We start from the raw sequence: 19,507 nt of genomic DNA, 5'->3' as shown, positions 1-19,507 counted from the left end.
ATTATTAAGTTTCCCCACCAACCATAGGCTATTAGTAGTTCAGTTTTGGGGGAGTCAAAAGTTATAGGCAGGTTTTTGACTGGGGGTGTGCGTTGTTCAAGGGTCTACTATATTTGCATAAGTAGGGGGGAAAAACAACAAGCCCCAGTGACTTAAGCACTCTGTTTGCATTCTCAATCTTGTAATCTCATAAATTTGGGTTGCAGTGAACGTGGGAAAAATAGAGGTACAAAGATGTGAGTAGGATAAAAACAAGGCATATGTATATATATTTTACTTTGAATAGCTGTAGGTCTTTTTGATGAGCAGAATTAAAAAGGATAGGACATGTATTCCCGCTTATAGAAAAGTAAGAGAAATTCCCTGTGGGAGAGAGGAGAGGTGCAAAGAGAATAGCAGGCAGTTTATGGTGGACAAGATCACCTCTAATACAGAACTTAGTACGGCTGTGACCCAAATAGACGATAAGCCCTTATCACATGAACAGAAGCGGCTATGATTAAGTTGTTGTCAAAGAACATTAAAAGGAGTAAATCAGGAATCTGAACAGAACGTATTGATGTGCCACAGATACGTTTAAGATGGCCTGGTTTTCATTCTTTCCCCTCGTCAGGGGATTTAAAATTCTACTCGGTGCTTCTTGCCATGCTGGTGCTTTTCTATACGACGGCATGCCTGGACCTTCCAAACAGGTTGGATCCCAGGTTATCGAAGGCGCCAAGACTGTATTTCTTAGCTACTACAAGTCAACCTAAGACATTAGCAACAGCGCACTTTAAAATACTGTGTCCATGCGGACAGCAGAGGTTTCTTCACAAAACAGTCTCTAGGCTGACGTTCCAAAAGCGCAGGTGGTGATGCTCGAGTCCGAGCCAGGGAAAGAATATGTTAAGCTGTTGATTCTCCAAACCACCAAAGTCATTAGACCTAGTGAAGTTAGCTTATGCTGCCTCACAGACACTTTGTCCGTAAAGATCTGGCATCAGCGAGTGGATTTCATCAAACCCGAAACGCCACAGCAAACTGGAGCTCTGGGCGGGAGCATCATCTAACTTTCCGATTGGCTCTTTTGGCCTCCTGCAGGGACTCATGTCTTTCCCGGCGCATGCGCGTTACCCGCTTCCGGCCGAGGCGCTAGGTGTACCCGCCTTTCCGGCTCGGGTGGAATTCCTAACCCCACTTTCCTCGTCCTCGGTGTCTCCATGTGCAATGACTCCGGACTCAATCCCCTTTCCCGAAGGGCCGCTCTTAAAGCTCCTACCCTTAGACGCTAGGGACCGGGGCACCCAGCGCTGTCGCCTGGGCCCGGCAGCCTTCCAAGCCTTGGGTGCGCACTTGGGCTCGGCGGTGGAGATCTCGCTGCCTGAGGGCGGCTCCTGCCTCTGCATCGCCTGGCCGCGGCGGGATGGAGCGGACGGCTTTCTGCAACTGGACCCACTGTGCGCGAGCCCGGGGGCGGCAGTGGGGGCGCCGGGGTCCAGGGGGAATCTCAGCCTGAGCCGCCTCCGCCTGGTGCCCTGCCCGCCCCTTCGGCGCCTCACCGTGTGGCCGGAGTTGCGGGAGCCGGTGGGCGCGCCCGGTGCCCCGAATCCAGCCGTGGTGCTGGAGGCAGCGCAGGAGCTGCTGAGGAACCGACCGGTCTCCCGGGGCCACGTGGTGGTCGCTCCGCCGGACGCCCCCGGCCCGGTGGCCGCCCTGCACATCGTCAGCGGAGTGCCCGTCCCAGATCCGGCCGGGCTGGTCACCCCTCATACCAGCATCGGACTCAGCGGGGTGCCTCCGTCGGAAGCTCAGCCGCAGCCGGAGGTGCCCTTGGGGGGCCTTTCCGAGGTGGCGGACTCGCTGCGGGAGCTCCTCTGCCTGCCACTCCGCTACCCCCGCACCGTGGCCGCGCTGGGGCTAGCCGTGCCCCGCGGGGTGCTCCTGGCGGGCCCCCCCGGGGTAGGCAAGACCCAGCTAGTGCGGGCGGTGGTCCGGGAGGCGGGCGCGGAGCTGCTGGCCGTGAGCGCCCCGGCGCTGCAAGGCAGCCGGCCCGGGGAGACCGAGGAGAACGTGCGGCGCGTCTTTCAGCGCGCGCGGGAGCTGGCCAGCCGTGGGCCCACCCTCCTCTTCCTGGACGAGGTGGATGCCCTGTGTCCCCGGCGGGGCGGCCCACACCAAGCCCCCGAGAGCCGCGTGGTGGCCCAGGTGTTGACGCTGCTAGACGGCATCAGTGGGGACCGCGAGGTGGTGGTTGTAGGATCCACCAACCGGCCAGACGCGCTAGACCCAGCGCTGCGCAGACCTGGGAGATTTGACCGAGAGGTAAATAGGCCAGGCCAGGTAGCCCATTGTCCCGGGAACCTCGGCCTCCTGTGGCCCTGGTCGGCTTCCCCGAGGCGTTTGCCATTGAGGTTTGGAATTCCGCGAGGCTGGAGTGGGACTCTGTAATGCGGAGAACGCTCTGTCCGGGCATCATCTGTTAGCCAGGATCCGTTTTTCCCCAGAGTCAAATTGTTCTGACAAGCAAGGTGGCCGTTAGGGATTAGTTTTGTTGTGCAGGTCCTGAAGATGAGTACTATAATCACTAACGTTAATTTTTAAGGGAACTAGGTCTGCTACAAGCGTGTTAAACTCTTAGGAATTTGGAGTGAGAATTTAAAGTGGAAAGATAGCTTAGAGATATGTAAGTGTGTTAAAATAAAAGGGTGAAGGCAGGGAAGAAGTAAATCAGAGCAGACATTAACTTATCTGGATTTGTTCATTCCTTGTCAGGATGCCAGCATCCTGTCCCACAGCTGAGAAAGTACCCACAATAGCTCCCTGAGTTGCCAGGAAGGTTGAGTATTACAAGCTGTCCTATTTTATAAGCTTCAGTCCTAAATTGATTTCTGTTAAATAGTTTGAATTTAAATTAACCACTGTTAATTTAAGTAATGTTTGGACTTTGTGGTAAGATTCTAAAGGAACAGATGATAATTGCACACTTGGCTTAATCTGTTCTGAATTTGAGTGAATTTCTTCCTTGCACTGTCTAGTACCACTCTCCTGAATAAGCTCCATGAGAACCGGGACCTAGACTGTCTGGTTTACTGTTGTATCCTTGGCTCCTAGAACTTGGTACAGTAGCAAAAAAATAACAAAAAATTGTTAAATGACATGTAATTTTCACTGTGTAGCTTTTTAGCCATTGTTACTCTTCTGGAAAATTAGGATTTTCATATATTTAGAATCTTAAATTATGCTTAAGAGTACATAATAATAGTTCCAGATATGCTCACTAAATTATTACACTTTTGTGAAGATAAAAAATATTTTAAACTGTAAACTTCAATTTTTCTTTTTTTCTCTCTGTATATAGGTTGTCATTGGAACTCCCACACTTAAACAGAGAAAGGAGATTCTACAAGTGATCACCTCAAAGATGCCCATCTCCAGTCAAGTTGATTTGAGCCTCCTTGCAGAAATGACAGTTGGCTATGTTGGCGCAGACCTGACTGCACTCTGTAGGGAGGCTGCCATGCACGCTCTGCTTCATAGTGAGAAGGTAGGAAACATTGATTTATGACCATGGACGTTAATTTTTTTATTAATGTAACAAATTAATTTGGGGGATTAAAAAAAGTGGTAAGTACTTTTTCTTGGAACTTCAGATACCTTCCACAACTGCTTTTTACATATATTTTTACATCTGAAACATTTGAGAATATACTGCAGCCATGATACCCCTTTAGCCTTGAAACTTAAGTGTATATTTCCTAAACACAAGGACTTTAACCACAGTACAATTATTAAGATGAGGAAATTAACACTGACACAATACTTTTACCTAATCTATGTAGACCTATCCAAATTTCACCATTCATCCCACTAACTTCCTTTAGCACAAAAATTTAAAAAGGAAAACAATTATTTTTAATTCAGGATTACACACTGCATTTAGTTGTCATGATTTCTTAATCTTTAATTTAGAACTATTCTTCAGTCTTTTTTTATGACTAACTTTTTAAGAGTACAGGTCAGTTATTCTGTAGAGTAATCCCCAGTTTGAGTTTGACTAATGTTTCCTCATAATTTGATTCAGGTTTTGCATTTCACAGAAATGCAAATCGCATATCACAGAAATGATACTATGTTCTTATTGCATCTATTAGATAGCAAATTATATCTCTACTTTGAATTTAACTTTGATTTCTTGGATAAGGTGGTATCTCTGAGATTTCTCCATTGTCAAGATACTGTTTTGCTTTGTTATTAATAAGTATCTTATAGGGGAAAATAACCTTTTCTAACTCAGGGAAAGATTGGGTGCCAGGAATTTTATTGAAATTTGGCTTTGACAATCAAATCTTTAATTCATGAGTACCTTTCTTAAAAATATGTAGGATATTAACTTAAATATAATAGTTTTCAATACTATGGATTGGAAAATCTGTTCACTTTGTATGTAATAAGTAACCCTGAATTTCTAAACCCTTTCAGAAAAAAATTAATTTCAGCATGCTGTGGATTCTGGGACAAAGTTTTTAATCTGTTGTAACATTAAAATTGTCCTTTGAGCTTATAATTTTTAAAACCCAGCTTTAAGTTTGTTGAAACTATAAAAGGATGACTTATCCTAATATTTGAAAACGTTTTTACCTAGATAATTTGTATCCTTCCTCATTTTCTTTTATTTTTACTCTTACACTGAATATGGGGAAGGAGTTATAATGAACTTATTAAGTCCTCATCTTCTGGGTTTAGAATCAAAACTGCTTGAAGATTTAATGATAAGTCCCATGTATAAAGGTGTGAGAATATATGCCTTTCGAGGGGATGAAGAGAGTACCAGGGAACGGGAAAGGAGATTTACATTTAGGATTCCCTCTGCTTTGAAGTTCCATGTTTGATCTTAAGCATTTTGGCTTAGGTGGACCAGCCAGTTGCTGCCATCCTAGGGTGGAGCCCACTGCTACTTGAGGAGGGGCCTGCCCAGGCATAGTTACCACAGGTGATGGCTGAGTTCATAAACAACCAGGGGAAGGAAGTGGAAGAAAGGCAAAAAGGAAGAAGGGACAGAGGCATCTGGAGAGGTACTGGCTCCATCTTTTTTTCTTTTCCCGTCTAGGCAGCTGAGGGGCTGCTGCTGCCTCTCTCTGTGCCAGGGCAGACAAGGACACATTAAAGTTTGTTCAACTTTTCGTGAAATATTCCTGTTAAAGAATGAGAAATGTAGTTTAACACATACACATATACGCACAGAGGGGAAAGAATTTTATCTGCCTGAGAGGATTATGAGAATCAAGTGAAATAATATACACACAGTGATCTTGAAATATAAATGGGATTTTCAGATGTTAGTAGGTGTTACCTAAAAATTAATTAGTATTCAGTTACCCAACATCTGTTAGCCAGTAAAACAAACAAAAAAGCTATATAAAAAATTGATAGTGTTCTCTGTGAGAAATTAAACAAGATAAAAAAAATTATAAAAAAGTAATAATTGCCTGAAATGTCATCTCCTAGAGATTATAATTATTAATGTTTTTTACAAATGCTGTTCAGAATAGCTCTATATATACACACATATTCACTTATATAATCTTATATAAATGGGATAAAATAGTTTGTTACTGAAAATAGGAATTTGGGGACAACTAAATGTTTAGAATTTGATATAAGAGGTCAAATACTTAAATATAACACAGATATTACAAACAGAAATATAAGTTTGTAACTGTAACAAAAAACCTGCTTCACTAGAATGATTAAGGACATTGCAGGAAGCATTCTCCAAAATATAATCTTAGCATGAATACTGCCTTTTTTAGCATGACATAAAACCTAATAGCCAAAAAGGAAATAATTTACTAATTTGACCATTTTGGGATGGCAACACAATAACTAAGAGCAAAGATAAGACATGAGACAGACTGGGAAAAAGACGTTTAGCCCATGACAAAAAGACCACTTACCTTGATACAGAAAGAATTCTCACATATCAATAAGAAAAGACCAACAATAAAAGAGAAAATGGATAATAAGGTATGAACAGGTATTTGGCATTAAAAGCATTACAGACAGCCAATAAACATGAAAAATTCTCACTTTTACTGTCCTTTTTTTTTTTTTAATTTTTTTTGGGGAATATTGGGGGAACAGTGTGTTTTTCCAGTACCTATCAGCTCCAAGTCAAGTCATTGTTTTCAATTTAGTTGTGGAGGGCTCAGCTCAGCTCCAAATCAAGTTGGTGGTTTTTTTTTCAATTTAGTTGTGGAGGGCGCAGCTCACTGGCCCTTGTGGGAATCGAATTGGTGACCTGGGTGTTATGAGCACTGTGCTCTAACCAACTGAGCCAGCTGGTAGCCCCACATTTACTCTCTTTAAAGATTAGTCTCTTTCAGTTCTTTTTTTTAAACTTTCTATTTTGAAATAACTAAAACTTCAGGAAGAGTTGCAAGATAGAGAACTCCTGCTAAATCTTTTATCCAGATTCACCAATTTTTAATATTTTGCCTAATTAGCTTTATCGTTTCTCTCTTTCTCTCTCTCTCTCTCTCTGTATACACATTATTTTTTCTGAATCATTTGATGATGGGTTGCATACATCATAACCCATTATCCCTTAATATTTTAATGTCTATTTCCTAAGAATAAGGATGTTCTTGTGCATGACCACAATATGGTTAGGTATAGTCATATTCAGGAAATTTTACACTGATACAAAATGTTGTCAGTATGACAGTCCATGTTCTGATTTTGGTAATAGTCTCAATCTTTTTAGCATTTTTTTCCCTCCAGTACAGGATCTAATCCAGGGTGATGTATTACACTTAGTTTTTAGTTTCATTTAATCTTGAACACTTCTGTGGCCTTTTTTGGGGGGTGGAGCAGGGTGTGAGACATTTGACATTGTCATTTTTTAAAGATGCAGATCAGTGATTTTATAGAATGCCTCTCAATTTGGGTTTGTCTAATGTTTCTTTACAGATTCAGGTGAAGCATGCCTGTTGGGAGTACTACATAAGTGATAGTGTGTCCTTAGGGTCTCACATGTGGTGACATAAGATGTTCACTGTTCCTCAGTGGTGATGCCCCTAATTGATGACTGCCCTGATCAGCCAGTCAAGGTTTTGTCTAGTTTCTCTCCACTGTAAAGCTGCTATTTTTTCCTTTGCAGCTACTAAGCCCATGAGGAGGCTTCTTGAGATCATGCAGATATCCTGCTCTTTGTCAAACTTTCGCTCCCATAGATTAGCATTCATTGAGGATTCTTGCTCAAAACAGCTTTACTATGATGGTTGCAAAAAAGGTGATTTTCTAATTCCTTTATTCCCTCTATATCACTCTTGATTGAAGAAATTTTATCAACACAATAGTGAGCACCATTTCCTCTGTCACAGTGGCAGAAGTCTAAAAGTTTGGTAATGTCCAATGTTAGAGAGGTTGGGGGAACAACAGCAGCTTCATATTATTGGTGCAGATTTTAGGACATTTTGATAATAGCTGTCACAACTGTAAATGTGCATACTCTTAAACCCTGTAATTCTACTTCGAGGACATTATTATATAAAATACTTGACATGTGCGCAAGCACTTTCAGTTGTTTCAGCTTTGTTTTTAATAGCAAAAACCTGGCAACAACCTAATGTTCAATAGTAGGATGTAGTTAAATTATGGTACACTCACTGGGTAGTGTGTTATGCATTGTCAGAATGAGTGAGGTAGAGCTGTATTAGTTGACATGAAAAGATTTCTAAGATAAGTGGGAAAAAGTACAAGTTAATATGTACAGTATGCTCTCATTTGTGTATCTGTTTGAAAGGCACACATGCTTATTATTATAAAACATTGGGAGAATGAATACATAGGAAACTTTTGACGTCCTCTGAGGATGAATGTTGGGGTTGGGGGAGAGATTTAATTTTTTGTACCATGTATATAAATTTCTTTATAATAACAAACTAGATTTACAAATTCAAAAGAGGATTGCTAAAAAAGTCATTGTGCTTATGTATCACAAAAAAGTCCCACCTCATTTTTGGGTTGTGTTTGCTTTTTTGGGTGTGTTTTTTCAGAACCAGGACACTCCGATGATTGATGAAACAGACTTCCTTGAAGCTTTTAAAAAGATTCAACCTTCATCCTTTCGAAGTGTCATTGGACTGATGGACATCAAGCCTGTTGGCTGGGAGCAGATTGGTGGCCTTGAAGATGTAAAACTGAAGTTAAAACAGGTGAGATAGAGAATCTGCTTAAGCCAGTAGAATATTACAGGTCAAGTGTAATGCATTTATGTTGAAAACAAGCTACACCACAACTGCTCTTGCTGCCATCACTAATTCGATCCTAACATCTAAATCCAGTGATTACTTTTCAGTCCTTACTTAATTGGACTTCTATAGACATCATACTATTTTTCATACTTTCCTATCTCAACCCTTTTTGTTTTCCTTTTGCTTTAGAGAGTTTATAATCTAGAACAAGGGTCAGCAAACTTCTAAAAAGGGCCAGATAGTAAATGTTTTAGGCTTTGTAGGCCGTATAGTCTCTCTTGCAGCCACTTTCCTCTGCTGTCATAGCATGAAAGCAGCCACAGACAATATGGAACAAGTACTTGTATTCTTTTGAAACTTGATGGACACTGAAGTCATGTAATTTTCACGTGATAAAATATTACTCTTTTGACTTTTTTTTTAGCATTTAAAAATGTAAAAATGATTCTTAGTTCAGGTGCTGTACAAGTACAGGTGGTGGGCCTTTGTTTGTCCCGGGACTGGTAAAAGCACAACATTATACTAAACAGTCAGTATGGTCTGGATGGCTACTTGATGGCTAGTGGATATTGGGGAACACAGCTCCCCAGATCCTCTTGCCTGCATTGCCGTTTCAGAAATTGATTTTGCCAGTTTACCTTTGGGTGATCCTGCCATAAGGAACTAGGTTTCTCTAACCACACACACAAAAGACTGATTTATGAGTATCCATTGTAATTTATTCACCTTAACCAGGAGCTATATCTACAGTGAACCCTGGCCTTCCTGTGTGCATGGATAAGCCCATTTATAATATGCCCTAATTTTCTACATGCATTGTCTTCATTTAATCTTCACAAAACTCGTGAGAGATTAGCCACACCTTCCTATTGGAAACACTTTAACTTTGAGATGTTAAGCTCTCCTGCCTTTCTGAACACTCCTCTCCTGTATCTTAAATGTTAGTGTTCCAAGCTGCTGGGCGTCTTCTTTTTACATTCTGTGAGTGAGTCCATGATCTCAGAGTCCAAGGCTTCATCTGTCCCCTGAAACTGGTTAACTCAAAATCTTTATATCCAGCTCAGATAGCTCTAATGATCATCAGAGCTAACTAGCTGCCTGCCTAGTGGACTACTTCCAGGGATCTCAACGTTCAGCTAATCAGTTCCAACCCCACAGCTAGATTCCCTATGTCAAGTGAGTATAGCCAGCTACCCCATACCCTAAGTCAGAAACCTCTCCTCTAAATTCGTGGGGTCATGTCATTTGTGCATGTTAATATCCCCTCTGGATTTATTAAGTTGGTGCAAAAGTAATTGTTGTTTTTGCAATTATTTTTAACCTTTTAAACCACAGTTACTTTTGCACCAACCTAATAGAACTAGTCCCTGTGTAAAATACAGTTAGTTATATTTTATGTTTCAGATCTATCCTTTCCACATCATTGCCACTGCCTGTGACACATCCAGCCTTATTACTTTTGCAGTCTCAATCATTGCAAGAGACTTCTAATTGCTTCCAGTCTCCCTGTTTCCAGTTTCATTTCTTTCTAGTCCGTTGTCCATACTGCTTCCTCCATGTTGCCTAAAATGTTCAAGGCCCATTGTGATCTGACTCCTCCCTCCACTTCAAGTTCATTGCTGCTTGCTTTCCCCATCCTCCCCTCTGTTCTTTCTTACTGTTGGCAGAACGAATTAGACGGTTTCATGTGTCTCTGTATATATCGTTCCCTGTCTGTGGAATGCCCTCCTCTGGCCTGGTTGTTAGTTTACAAGCCTGTCTTCCCAACTAAAATATGAGTTCCCTAGGTGCAGAGGTCTTGTCTTATCCCTGTTTTGTGAGTGACAGCATATCAATAGTTGGGAACTTGAGCCCTTGATCTACACTGCCTTGGGGTCAGTCTTAGTTCTGCTTCCTCACGGGAATAAGACTTGGGGAAGTTACCTAACTTTTCTAAGCCTGAGTTTCAACATCTGCAAAATTATCATAATAAAACTACCTCAGGGGTGGTGAAGACTTATTTACTATTCAATTAACTTTTTTTGAGTGCCTACTTTGTGAAGGTACTATTCTAGGTGCTGGGGATTTAGAGGTGAACTTGGCTTACGTTCTAGCAGGAGCAGAATGACAAACCCTACATGGAAAAATAATAATTCCATATAGCGAATGGGTAAGTGCTCTGAGAATAAAAAGATGGGCAGGGAGTAACGTAGAGTGCCTAGGAGGAGGAGGATCTGCTTTAATTAGAGTTGTTAGGGAAGAGCTCTCTGAGGAAATGACATTTGAGCTGAGACCCGAATGATGAGGGGAGCCACACAAACTCGTGAGGGAGTGTTCAGGCAGAGAGAACAGCAGGAAAAGGCATCGAGATGGGAATGGACTGGGGTATTTGGGCAATAGTCAGGTTATGTAAGGCCTTGTAAGCAGTGGTAAGTAAGGGTTTTGGATTTGGAATTCATCCTAATTCTGATGGAAGTAATTGAAGGATTTTAAGCAGGAAGTGAATGTGACCTGACTTAGGTTATAAGATGGCTGGCTGCTGTGTGGAGAATGGACTGCATTTCCAGTTCATAACAGGTACCTGAGAATTGTTGAAGGAACACATGAATTTATTGAATTATTCAATGTTTTATTGTGGTACTAAAATAGTTGTCTCTTTTTGTGTACTTACAGAGCATTGAATGGCCTCTGAAATTCCCTCGGGAATTTGTTAGGATGGGCCTGACACAACCAAAGGGAATTCTCCTGTATGGTCCTCCTGGATGTGCTAAAACTACCCTGGTGAGGGCCCTGGCCACAAGCTGTCGTTGCTCTTTTGTTTCAGTGAATGGAGCTGATCTCTTTTCACCTTTTGTTGGAGATTCAGAAAAAGTCTTGTCTCAGGTTTGTCTGTTTATTCCCCCCCCTCCCATAGTTAAGTTTACTTTTGCATTTTCATTTCATGCCTTAAGGATAAATGTTATTTTTAAAAATGTAACTGGCTTTTTTTTATTAGAAAGTTATACGTATTTGTTTATAGAAAATTTAGAAAATATAGAAAAATGTAAATAAATCCTGCATAATTCCTCTACCCTACATTAACATTTTGGTGAATGTTAACATTTTGGTGAATTTCTTTTGTCTATTTCCTTGGGCAGGAGTTATATCTTTTTCGTTTTCTTCTAAGATTTTATTGGGGAAGGGGAACAGGACTTTATTGGGGAACAGTGTGTACTTCCAGGACTTTTTCCAAGTCAAGTTACTTTCCTTTCAATCTTAGTTGTGGAGGGCGCCGTTCAGCTTCAAGTTGTTGTCTTTTCAGTCTTAGTTGCAGGGGGCGCAGCCCACCATCCCTTGTGGGACTCGAGGAGTTGAACCCGCAACCTTGTGGTTGAGAGCCCACTGGCCCATATGGGAATCGAACTGGCAGCCTTCGGAGTTAGGAGCACGGAGCTCCAACCTCCTGAGCCACTGGGCCGGCCCAGGAGATACATCTTCATCGTGATTTTTTTCTAACTTAACATTATCACTTTAAAAATTATATAATATTGGGGGCCGGCCCGGTGGCTCAGGCGGTTAGAGCTCCATGCTCCTAACTCCGAAAGCTGCTGGTTCGATTCCCACATGGGCCAGTGGGCTCTCAACCAGAAGGTTGTTGGTTCAACTCCTCGAGTCCCACAAGGGATGGTGGGCTCCACCCCCTGCAACTAAGATTGAACACAGCACCTTGAGCTGAGCTGCCGCTGAGCTCCCGGATGGCTCAGTTGGTTGGAGCACGTTCTCTCAACCACAAGGTTGCCGGTTTCGACTCCCGCAAGGGATGGTGGGCTGTGCCCCCTGCAACTAGCAATGGCAACTGGACCTGGAACTGAGGCGCCCTCCACAACTAAGACTGATAGGACAACAACTTGAAGCTGAACGGCACCCTCCACAACTAAGATTGAAAGGACAACAACTTGACTTGGAAAAAAGTCCTGGAAGTACACACTGTTCCCCAATAAAGTCCTGTTCCCCTTCCTCAATAAAATCTTAAAAAAAAGTAAATTCTATAATATTAAATAGTCTTTGAAAATATGATTTTTAACCCCTACATAATACTCCATTGTTCCTTGTTTTATTTATTTCTCAATTCTTAGACATTTAGACATTTTTCTTTTCACATTTTCAAAATTATAAATAGTAATGTGGAAAACATACATTCACATGAATAAGGCATAATATATAGCTTTTTATATTTTTATTTTCCTAATGAAAGGTCTTTCGACAAGCAAGAGCAAATACTCCAGCAATTGTGTTTTTGGATGAAATTGATTCAATCTTGGGCTCACGGTCACTCAGCAAAACGGGATGTAATGTTCAAGAGCGTGTTCTTTCTGTTCTCCTGAACGAATTAGATGGTGTTGGACTGAAGACTATAGAGAGAAGAGGAAGTAAATCAGATCAACAGGGTAAATACAAGGAGCTGAAAAAAAATGAAGAGGTATTTATTAGCCAGCATACACCCAAAATCCAGGTCAACATTAAATAGAATGCATCTACATTCGCTTTTTCTGTGCTGGATTCATCTCATAGAAAGAATTATATTCATTTCAATTTGACTGATAGGATTTTTACAAAGCTGATGAAATTGTGATTTAGCTGGGAAAGAAGAGGTAAATTTTCTAATATCTTAGCTATATGTGAATGTGAATTTTATATATCCTAAGATTTAGAAATACAACTTTACATATTGCTAATGAGGAGGGGAATTTCTTTATATTTCTATATCATGAAAAACTAGTGTTCATCCCTTTCTAAAATTTTTTATGTTAAACAAAACATTATTTCCAGTAATTTTAGTAACTGAAAACTTCTAGTTTCGTTGAGGAATGGGTTTCCTTGGTTATAACGAAGTTAAAATGACCTTTGGCAGTCCCTTCCTCTTTTCTGAGTCTTCAGATAGAGTTTGGTATTCTTAAATAATCCCTGACAGATAATATTTTTTTTAAATTTCTTGTTATTAGTTATTTCCCAATTTTAAAATTGTTCCATGGAAGGAGACTCTTATAACTCCTTAGGAACATATACCACTAGAATTTGAAAGGACCCATGAAGTTCTCTAATCAAATCTCCTCATAATGCAGAAATTCCTTCTACAGCATTGAGAGGTGTTTACCCAGCCTCTGCCAAAAATACTTGCGGATATGGGGAACTCACTGCTTTGAGAGATCACATTTCTGGAACACTACTATGATTATTCAGTTTAACAAACAATTTTGAATGCCTAGTGTGTGAGGCCTTGTCCTGGTTGCTTTTAGATATTTTTTCTCTGCATCCAGGATTTGCATACCTGTAACTTATGTTTATTGTCATATTTCTGCCTCAGGAAAGAAAAATAAATAAAAAGTGAAGTAAATCTCCCTCTTCAAGTACATTAGAGCCCTGACTTTTCACATGAGAGCCCCGACTTTTCACAGCCATACATCTCTACGTGCTGGTCATGTGCTTCTGTCTTTTCAAGTCATTCATTTAAATTGTAATCTTTCAATGGGGCTCAGGTGCCCTCAGGTACCAGATAGATGTTTTCTGCTGTGAAGTAAGGCTTTTCATCAGTTCTCACATGGAGAGATGTCTTGCATGATTGGCTACTCCCTTCACCATGTGCACAAAGTAGCTATTTGATTGCTAATTTTTTTCTGGGGTACCTTGATATTGAGAAGGTAGTCTGGATACAAGGTATAAGCATTTCAGTCCCCAAAAAGGTATCCCTATTTAAAAACAAATGGAACTTATGATTTTTAATTTAAAAATATTTAATAATTAACGATTTATTGATAATACTTCGTGTTGTGTGTTTTCCCTCAGAGTTTCAAGAAATTTTTAATCGAAATGTCATCATTGTTGCGGCAACAAATAGACCTGATGTGTTAGATAATGCCTTGTTACGGCCTGGAAGATTAGATAAGATTATTTATATTCCACCTCCAGATGAAAAGGTAATCAGTATACACATTTACTCTGTGTGGACATTCGTAGTAACACATCGGTTTTTGAGCTCTAAGGAGCCCAGCAGAATTGAATCCCAAAGTGGATGTGAGTGAACGTAGTGTGTGTCATACACTGGGTTCTGCATTCTTCCCTTGCCTGGTGGCCCTTCATAAATCATTTCAATCTGCTTTTGCTAAGTATTCTGGCCCTGTTTTCAGAGAAACATAAGCCTAAAAGTAAGGTAGTTATTTCAGTGAGTTTACTGAGTTGAGTAAATACAACTCAGTAAACTCACTGAAATAACTACCTTACTTTTGCAACTAGAATGAAGGAATCCTAAAGTATTAAAAGGGGTTAAAGAGTTTTAGAGATTATCTTGGTCAGCATCCTTATTTCACAATGGAGAAATCTGAGATGATAGAGATTACACAATGTGTTCACAGCCAAAGAAGCAGTGAATTCTTTGCCCTTAACATCCGGAGCCAACGGCAAGGAGTAGTAAAAGACAGAATGAATTTTTTTCCTTCCTCGGGCTTTTATCGTTTTGAAGGAAAAACAAAAAATTTTAAATGTCTATTTTTAAATTGTGTCTGATAGCTCCTGTATTTACTTTTAAACATGTCTGATGGTACTGTTTGTACCCAAAAGAGAGATTCATCATGCCTGTTAAAGAGATATATCTGTGGTTGGCTATTTTAAAAATTAAATAAAAAATATTAAAATTTTATCATGATGTTATTTTTACTATTGTCATATGAGCCATTGATGAGTTAATTCTTGGTACTTCTTCAGAAGTGATTCTTATTGTTTGCGTCTTAAATATACTTTCTCTATAATATGATAGGAAACTCTTGAAATGTTTTAATATAGCATTATGTCAAACATAAATGTTATAAGATTATAAACATTTTTTATTTTGTTCCAGGGCAGGCTTTCTATTTTGCAAGTCTGTACAAAAAACATGCCAGTGGGGCCTGATGTTTCTTTAGAAAAGCTAGCAGCAGAAACCTGTTTTTTTTCTGGTGCTGATCTTGGAAACCTCTGTAAAGAAGTAAGTTAATTAGTGAAGAAACCTATGGTTCAAAACATTTCTTCATTTATTCAGATCTATATTCACTCGGCAGTATTCACTGAAAGACGTCTGTGTGGCAGGGACCACATGAGATGAAACAGATAGATGTGGCCTCTTCCCTTACAGAGCTTACAGGTTGATGGGGTTGTGCAGAGAGGCAAATCATAATCCTGAATTGGCAGTTGAAAATATGCAGTGGTTTGGGGAACTTTAGGGTGCTGTGGAAGCACTTAGGAAGAACACCAACCCAGACGTGGGCGTCATAGAAGGCTTTCTAAGAGAGGCTGTGTGTAAACTGAAATTGGGAGGATGATGAGGGAGTTAGGCTAAGGGAGGGAAGAGGAGAGTTTGAGGCAGAAGGAATAAAATTTGCAGACGATTGGAAATAAGAAATAACGTGACAGTATTGAAGAGGTGGACAATGGCCAGACCACACAAGTCCTTAAGCCACTTTACGGCATTTAGACTTTATTTTGAGGGCAAAAGAAACTGTTGTAGGTTTTTCCATTTTCTATAAACTTAAAAAAAATAAAACATAAGGATACAGCTTATTGAATTAATGTAAAGTGAACACACTTGTATAACCACCACTTGGGTTGAGAAAGAATGTTCAACATCCCAGAAACTTCCCTTGGTCCTTCCCACTCTCTATCCCAAAGGAAACCACTCTCCTGAACATTTGGGTTACTGCTTTTTTGCTATTATGAATTATGCTGAATGAACAACCTTGTACATGTCTATTGGTATACATGTATGTATGTCTATTTCGTGTATGTATATACTTACACAGAATTTCAGAGTGAATGTTTGATCTGTTCCTCTATGATCAGCGCTGTGTTCTGTTTAGAAACTCCTACTTTGAGGTTAGGAAGATAGTCTCTCATCTTGAAAATACATATATGGGCTCATAATGTGTATATTATTCTGCAATTTGCTTTTTCTTTTTTTCCATTTAAGGCTGGAGTTTACTGTACAAGAAAAGATGGTCTATTAAGAGGACTTTTAAACACTAACTTTTTAGCCTAATGTTTTTGGAGTCATGAATATTGGAATTCTGTGAAGTGAGGCTGAGATTTTTGTATACAGGCTTTAAAGTATTACCATATATTATCAAGCAAGAATGAAGCAAATTAATTATTTCCTATTGTTTGTGTCTCATAGGCAGCTTTGCTGGCTCTGCAAGAAAATGGACTAGAAGCAACCACAGTGAAACAAGAGCACTTTCTAAAATCACTTAAGACTGTAAAACCGTCCTTAAGTCACAAGGATTTGACTTTATATAAAAACTTATTTCAGAAGCAAGGATTTTCTAACTTAGGGGATATTTAACAATTACATACTTGCTCAAGGATTAATTGCACCTTCACACTTTTAGAGTTTGTGTGCATGTTATTTCCTGTAAATAAAAACACTGTACCTGATGAGCTAAGATTCATCTTATTTCTAAAAGGTCTATTAAAAAATACCATAACTTAGAAAGAAAGTATATGTATATGTGTTGATTTTGTAGTGGGGTGGTAGTTTTGTTTGTTTGATTACTTTTTAAAGCTTTATTTTGAAGTAATTTCATACTTCCAGAAAAGTTGCAAGAATAGTACAAAGAACTCTTATATGCCCTTAACCTGGATTTACCAATGTTTAATATTTTGCTGTATACTGAACTACAGACGGACCTCATTTTATTGCGCTTCACTTTATTGTGTTTCACAGTTGTTGCGTTTTTCACAAATTGAAAGTAAGACCCTCTACCAGTTCGCTTTATTGTGATACTTGCTTTATTACAGTGGTCTGGAACTGAACCTATCATAGCTCTGAGGTCTGCCTATATTTAAGAATAGATGTTATACTTAATGTCCCTTTATGCCCTTAATAATTTAGTGTATATTTCTTAAAAATAAGCTAATTTTCTTATATGACCACAGTGCATTTATCAAATTCAGGAAATTGAACATTGATACAATATTTTAATTGTCTCATGATTTTCATCCGTTGTGCCAACAGTAATTTTTTTCCTATTACAGAATCCAGTCTAAGATCTTACATTCCATTTAGTCGCCCTGTCTCCTTACTCTAAGGAGCCTCTTTTAACAGTTCCTCTGAAACAGGAAAGAGTAAGGAGCCTCTGAAACAGTTCCTCAGTCTTTTTTGTTCTTTCTTTTTTTTAAAGCATTCTTTTTTTTTTATTGCGGAATATTGGGGAACAGTGTGTTTCTCCAGGGCCTGTCCTCTCCAAGTCGCTGTCCCTCAATCCAGTCGTGGAAGGCGCAGCCCAGCTTCAAGTCCAGTTGCCTTCTCAAGCTCTAGTTGCAGCCCACCATCCCATGCAGGAATTGAACCAGCAACCTTGTTGTTGAGAGCTCGGGCTGCAACCAACTGAGCCATCTGGCCGCCTCTCCGGCAGCTCAGCTGCCGCTAGTTATCTTTCAATCTAGTTGTGGAGGGCACTGCTCACCAGCCCATGTGGGAATCAAACCGGCAACCCTGTCATTCAGAGCTCGTGCTCTAACCAACTGAGCCATCCAGCCGCCCCCTGAATCTTTCTTGACCTTGACAATTTTGAAAAGTACAGACTAATTTTATAGAACAATTGGTTCCTGATTAGTGTTTGTCTGATAGCGTATCATGATAGATTCAGATTATGCATCACCAGGGGAGCAAGATGTAAGTGCTGTCATGTCCTCAGAGATCAAGCTGAAGGCTTGTGATATCTGTATTATTGGCCATGTTCATTTTGATCACTTTATGGTATTGTCCACTTTCTCCACTGTATAGCTATAATTTTTCCTTTTGTAATTATAAGTATTTTTTAAGGAGATAAATTATATGTACGTTTTTATTTTCCTTCGTTACAAAAGTAATTAGAATGCTAGAAAATGTAGATAAACATAAAGAAAACACTTGGGTATTTAACCTACCAGTCCCTTACGTTTGTATAGATAAGACATGGTACTGTATAACTTTTCTCACCTAATAATAAGCATTAAGCAAAACATCACTATTTTTGGATTAAGGAAAAGACCTGCCTTACTTATAGGTATAATATGTAATTCAACTGAAATTATTGTAACAAACCAACTCCTCGCTTATTAGTAGGGAAAATACCTAGAAAACTCATTAGAATTCTGACAGCTTCCATTCATATTCTCTTAGCAGTCGTTGATTTTATAGGTCAAGGCAGCATTATACCTTTGCCATTACTAGGCCTGAGGCACTCTAGCTTGAACCCCCTAACTCAGATTCCAGCTGTAGGACCCTTGTTTTTTCCTAGAAAAAGTTTCTAGCGGTCAGGCTGGAAATGTAGTACCCATACTTTGGTTAGAGGCTGAATTTTGATTTGGAAATGTCTTTTTAAATTGTAACTACAACTTCTCAACAGAACTTTGGAAGCCTGCTGAGGACAAAAGCTATGAGCTTCCTGTCATTGAAATAATCAATAAATGATTAAGTCAGATCAAGGATTTCTTTGACTCAGTCTTTTTTTTCCATTTATTAATTTTTTTAGTTATTAGATTTGTTGGGGTAACTGGTTAATAACATAAATTTCAAGTGTACAACTTTATAATACAATATCTGTTTATTGTGTGCTCACCACGTGAAGTCTCCTTCTGTCACCATATATTTGACCCTCTACCCTCTTCATCCTCCCCCCACCCCACTTCCCCTCTAGTAACCACCAATTTGTTGCTTTGACTCAGTTTTAAAGTGATTTGAGGATGGCTCTGGGTAACTTCCAAAAGCTGTTCATAATTGGTGAAAAATTAAAACACTTCAGCTTCTAAGCACTTAGGAAGTATGAATAGCTTTCCCAATACATTGAGCTCAAATTTCTTTTTGAGCCATAGAACAATATAGTATTACACCCCCAGACCTGACAAAACTTAGCAAATCCAGTATTTGCTAAACGTGGCAGCCACTGTATGGGCAGAAAGAATTTCAACAAAAAATACTTAATAAAAATTTTTTGTTATAAAGCCTGAGCTGGGCTGATTAATATCTAAGTAAATTCCTGGACTGGGAACCAAAGAGTCATGGTTCTATGTCCGTGCAACCCTGGGTTGTAGCAGGTAGAGAACGTTCTATAAGTTTCTGACAACTGGGGTGGGGAGAGGAAACTCCCCCAAGGGATTATGGCTTTGGAGCAGCCACAGAGGGTGAAGTGTCCTTGGGGGGCTGCCAGGTTTGAAAGGTGGAAGCTGTGCCTGCTAGCTATGCTTGGAAAGACCAGACTACATACTGACCTTGCATCTCCACAAGTTCAATGAATTTGGGCATT

At 39.9% G+C, this 19,507-nt stretch overlaps 1 protein-coding gene across 2 annotated transcripts; it reads left to right on the top strand.

Annotated features, from left to right (window-relative positions):
• Positions 1–1,163: 1,163 nt before the first annotated feature.
• AFG2B (AFG2 AAA ATPase homolog B) lies at positions 1,164–18,692 on the top strand. Of its 2 annotated transcripts, none has more exons than XM_019756663.2 (8): positions 1,164–2,304; positions 3,341–3,526; positions 8,040–8,198; positions 10,890–11,099; positions 12,451–12,643; positions 14,040–14,170; positions 15,088–15,213; positions 16,396–18,692. In XM_019756663.2, exons 1-8 carry the CDS (start codon positions 1,210–1,212, stop codon positions 16,561–16,563), a joined length of 2,268 nt encoding a protein of 755 aa, XP_019612222.2. In that variant the 5' UTR covers positions 1,164–1,209; the 3' UTR covers positions 16,564–18,692. The 2 variants fall into 2 exon arrangements, 1 of the variants encoding a protein (XP_019612222.2); XR_002139581.2 differs by having other exon boundaries at positions 1,168–2,304; positions 12,451–12,675.
• Positions 18,693–19,507: the final 815 nt, after the last annotated feature.

Source organism: Rhinolophus sinicus, linkage group LG03 (genome assembly GCF_036562045.2).
Source record: "Rhinolophus sinicus isolate RSC01 linkage group LG03, ASM3656204v1, whole genome shotgun sequence".
NCBI classification, from domain to species: Eukaryota; Metazoa; Chordata; class Mammalia; order Chiroptera; family Rhinolophidae; genus Rhinolophus; species Rhinolophus sinicus.
This window is presented reverse-complemented; position numbering and strand designations above follow the sequence as displayed.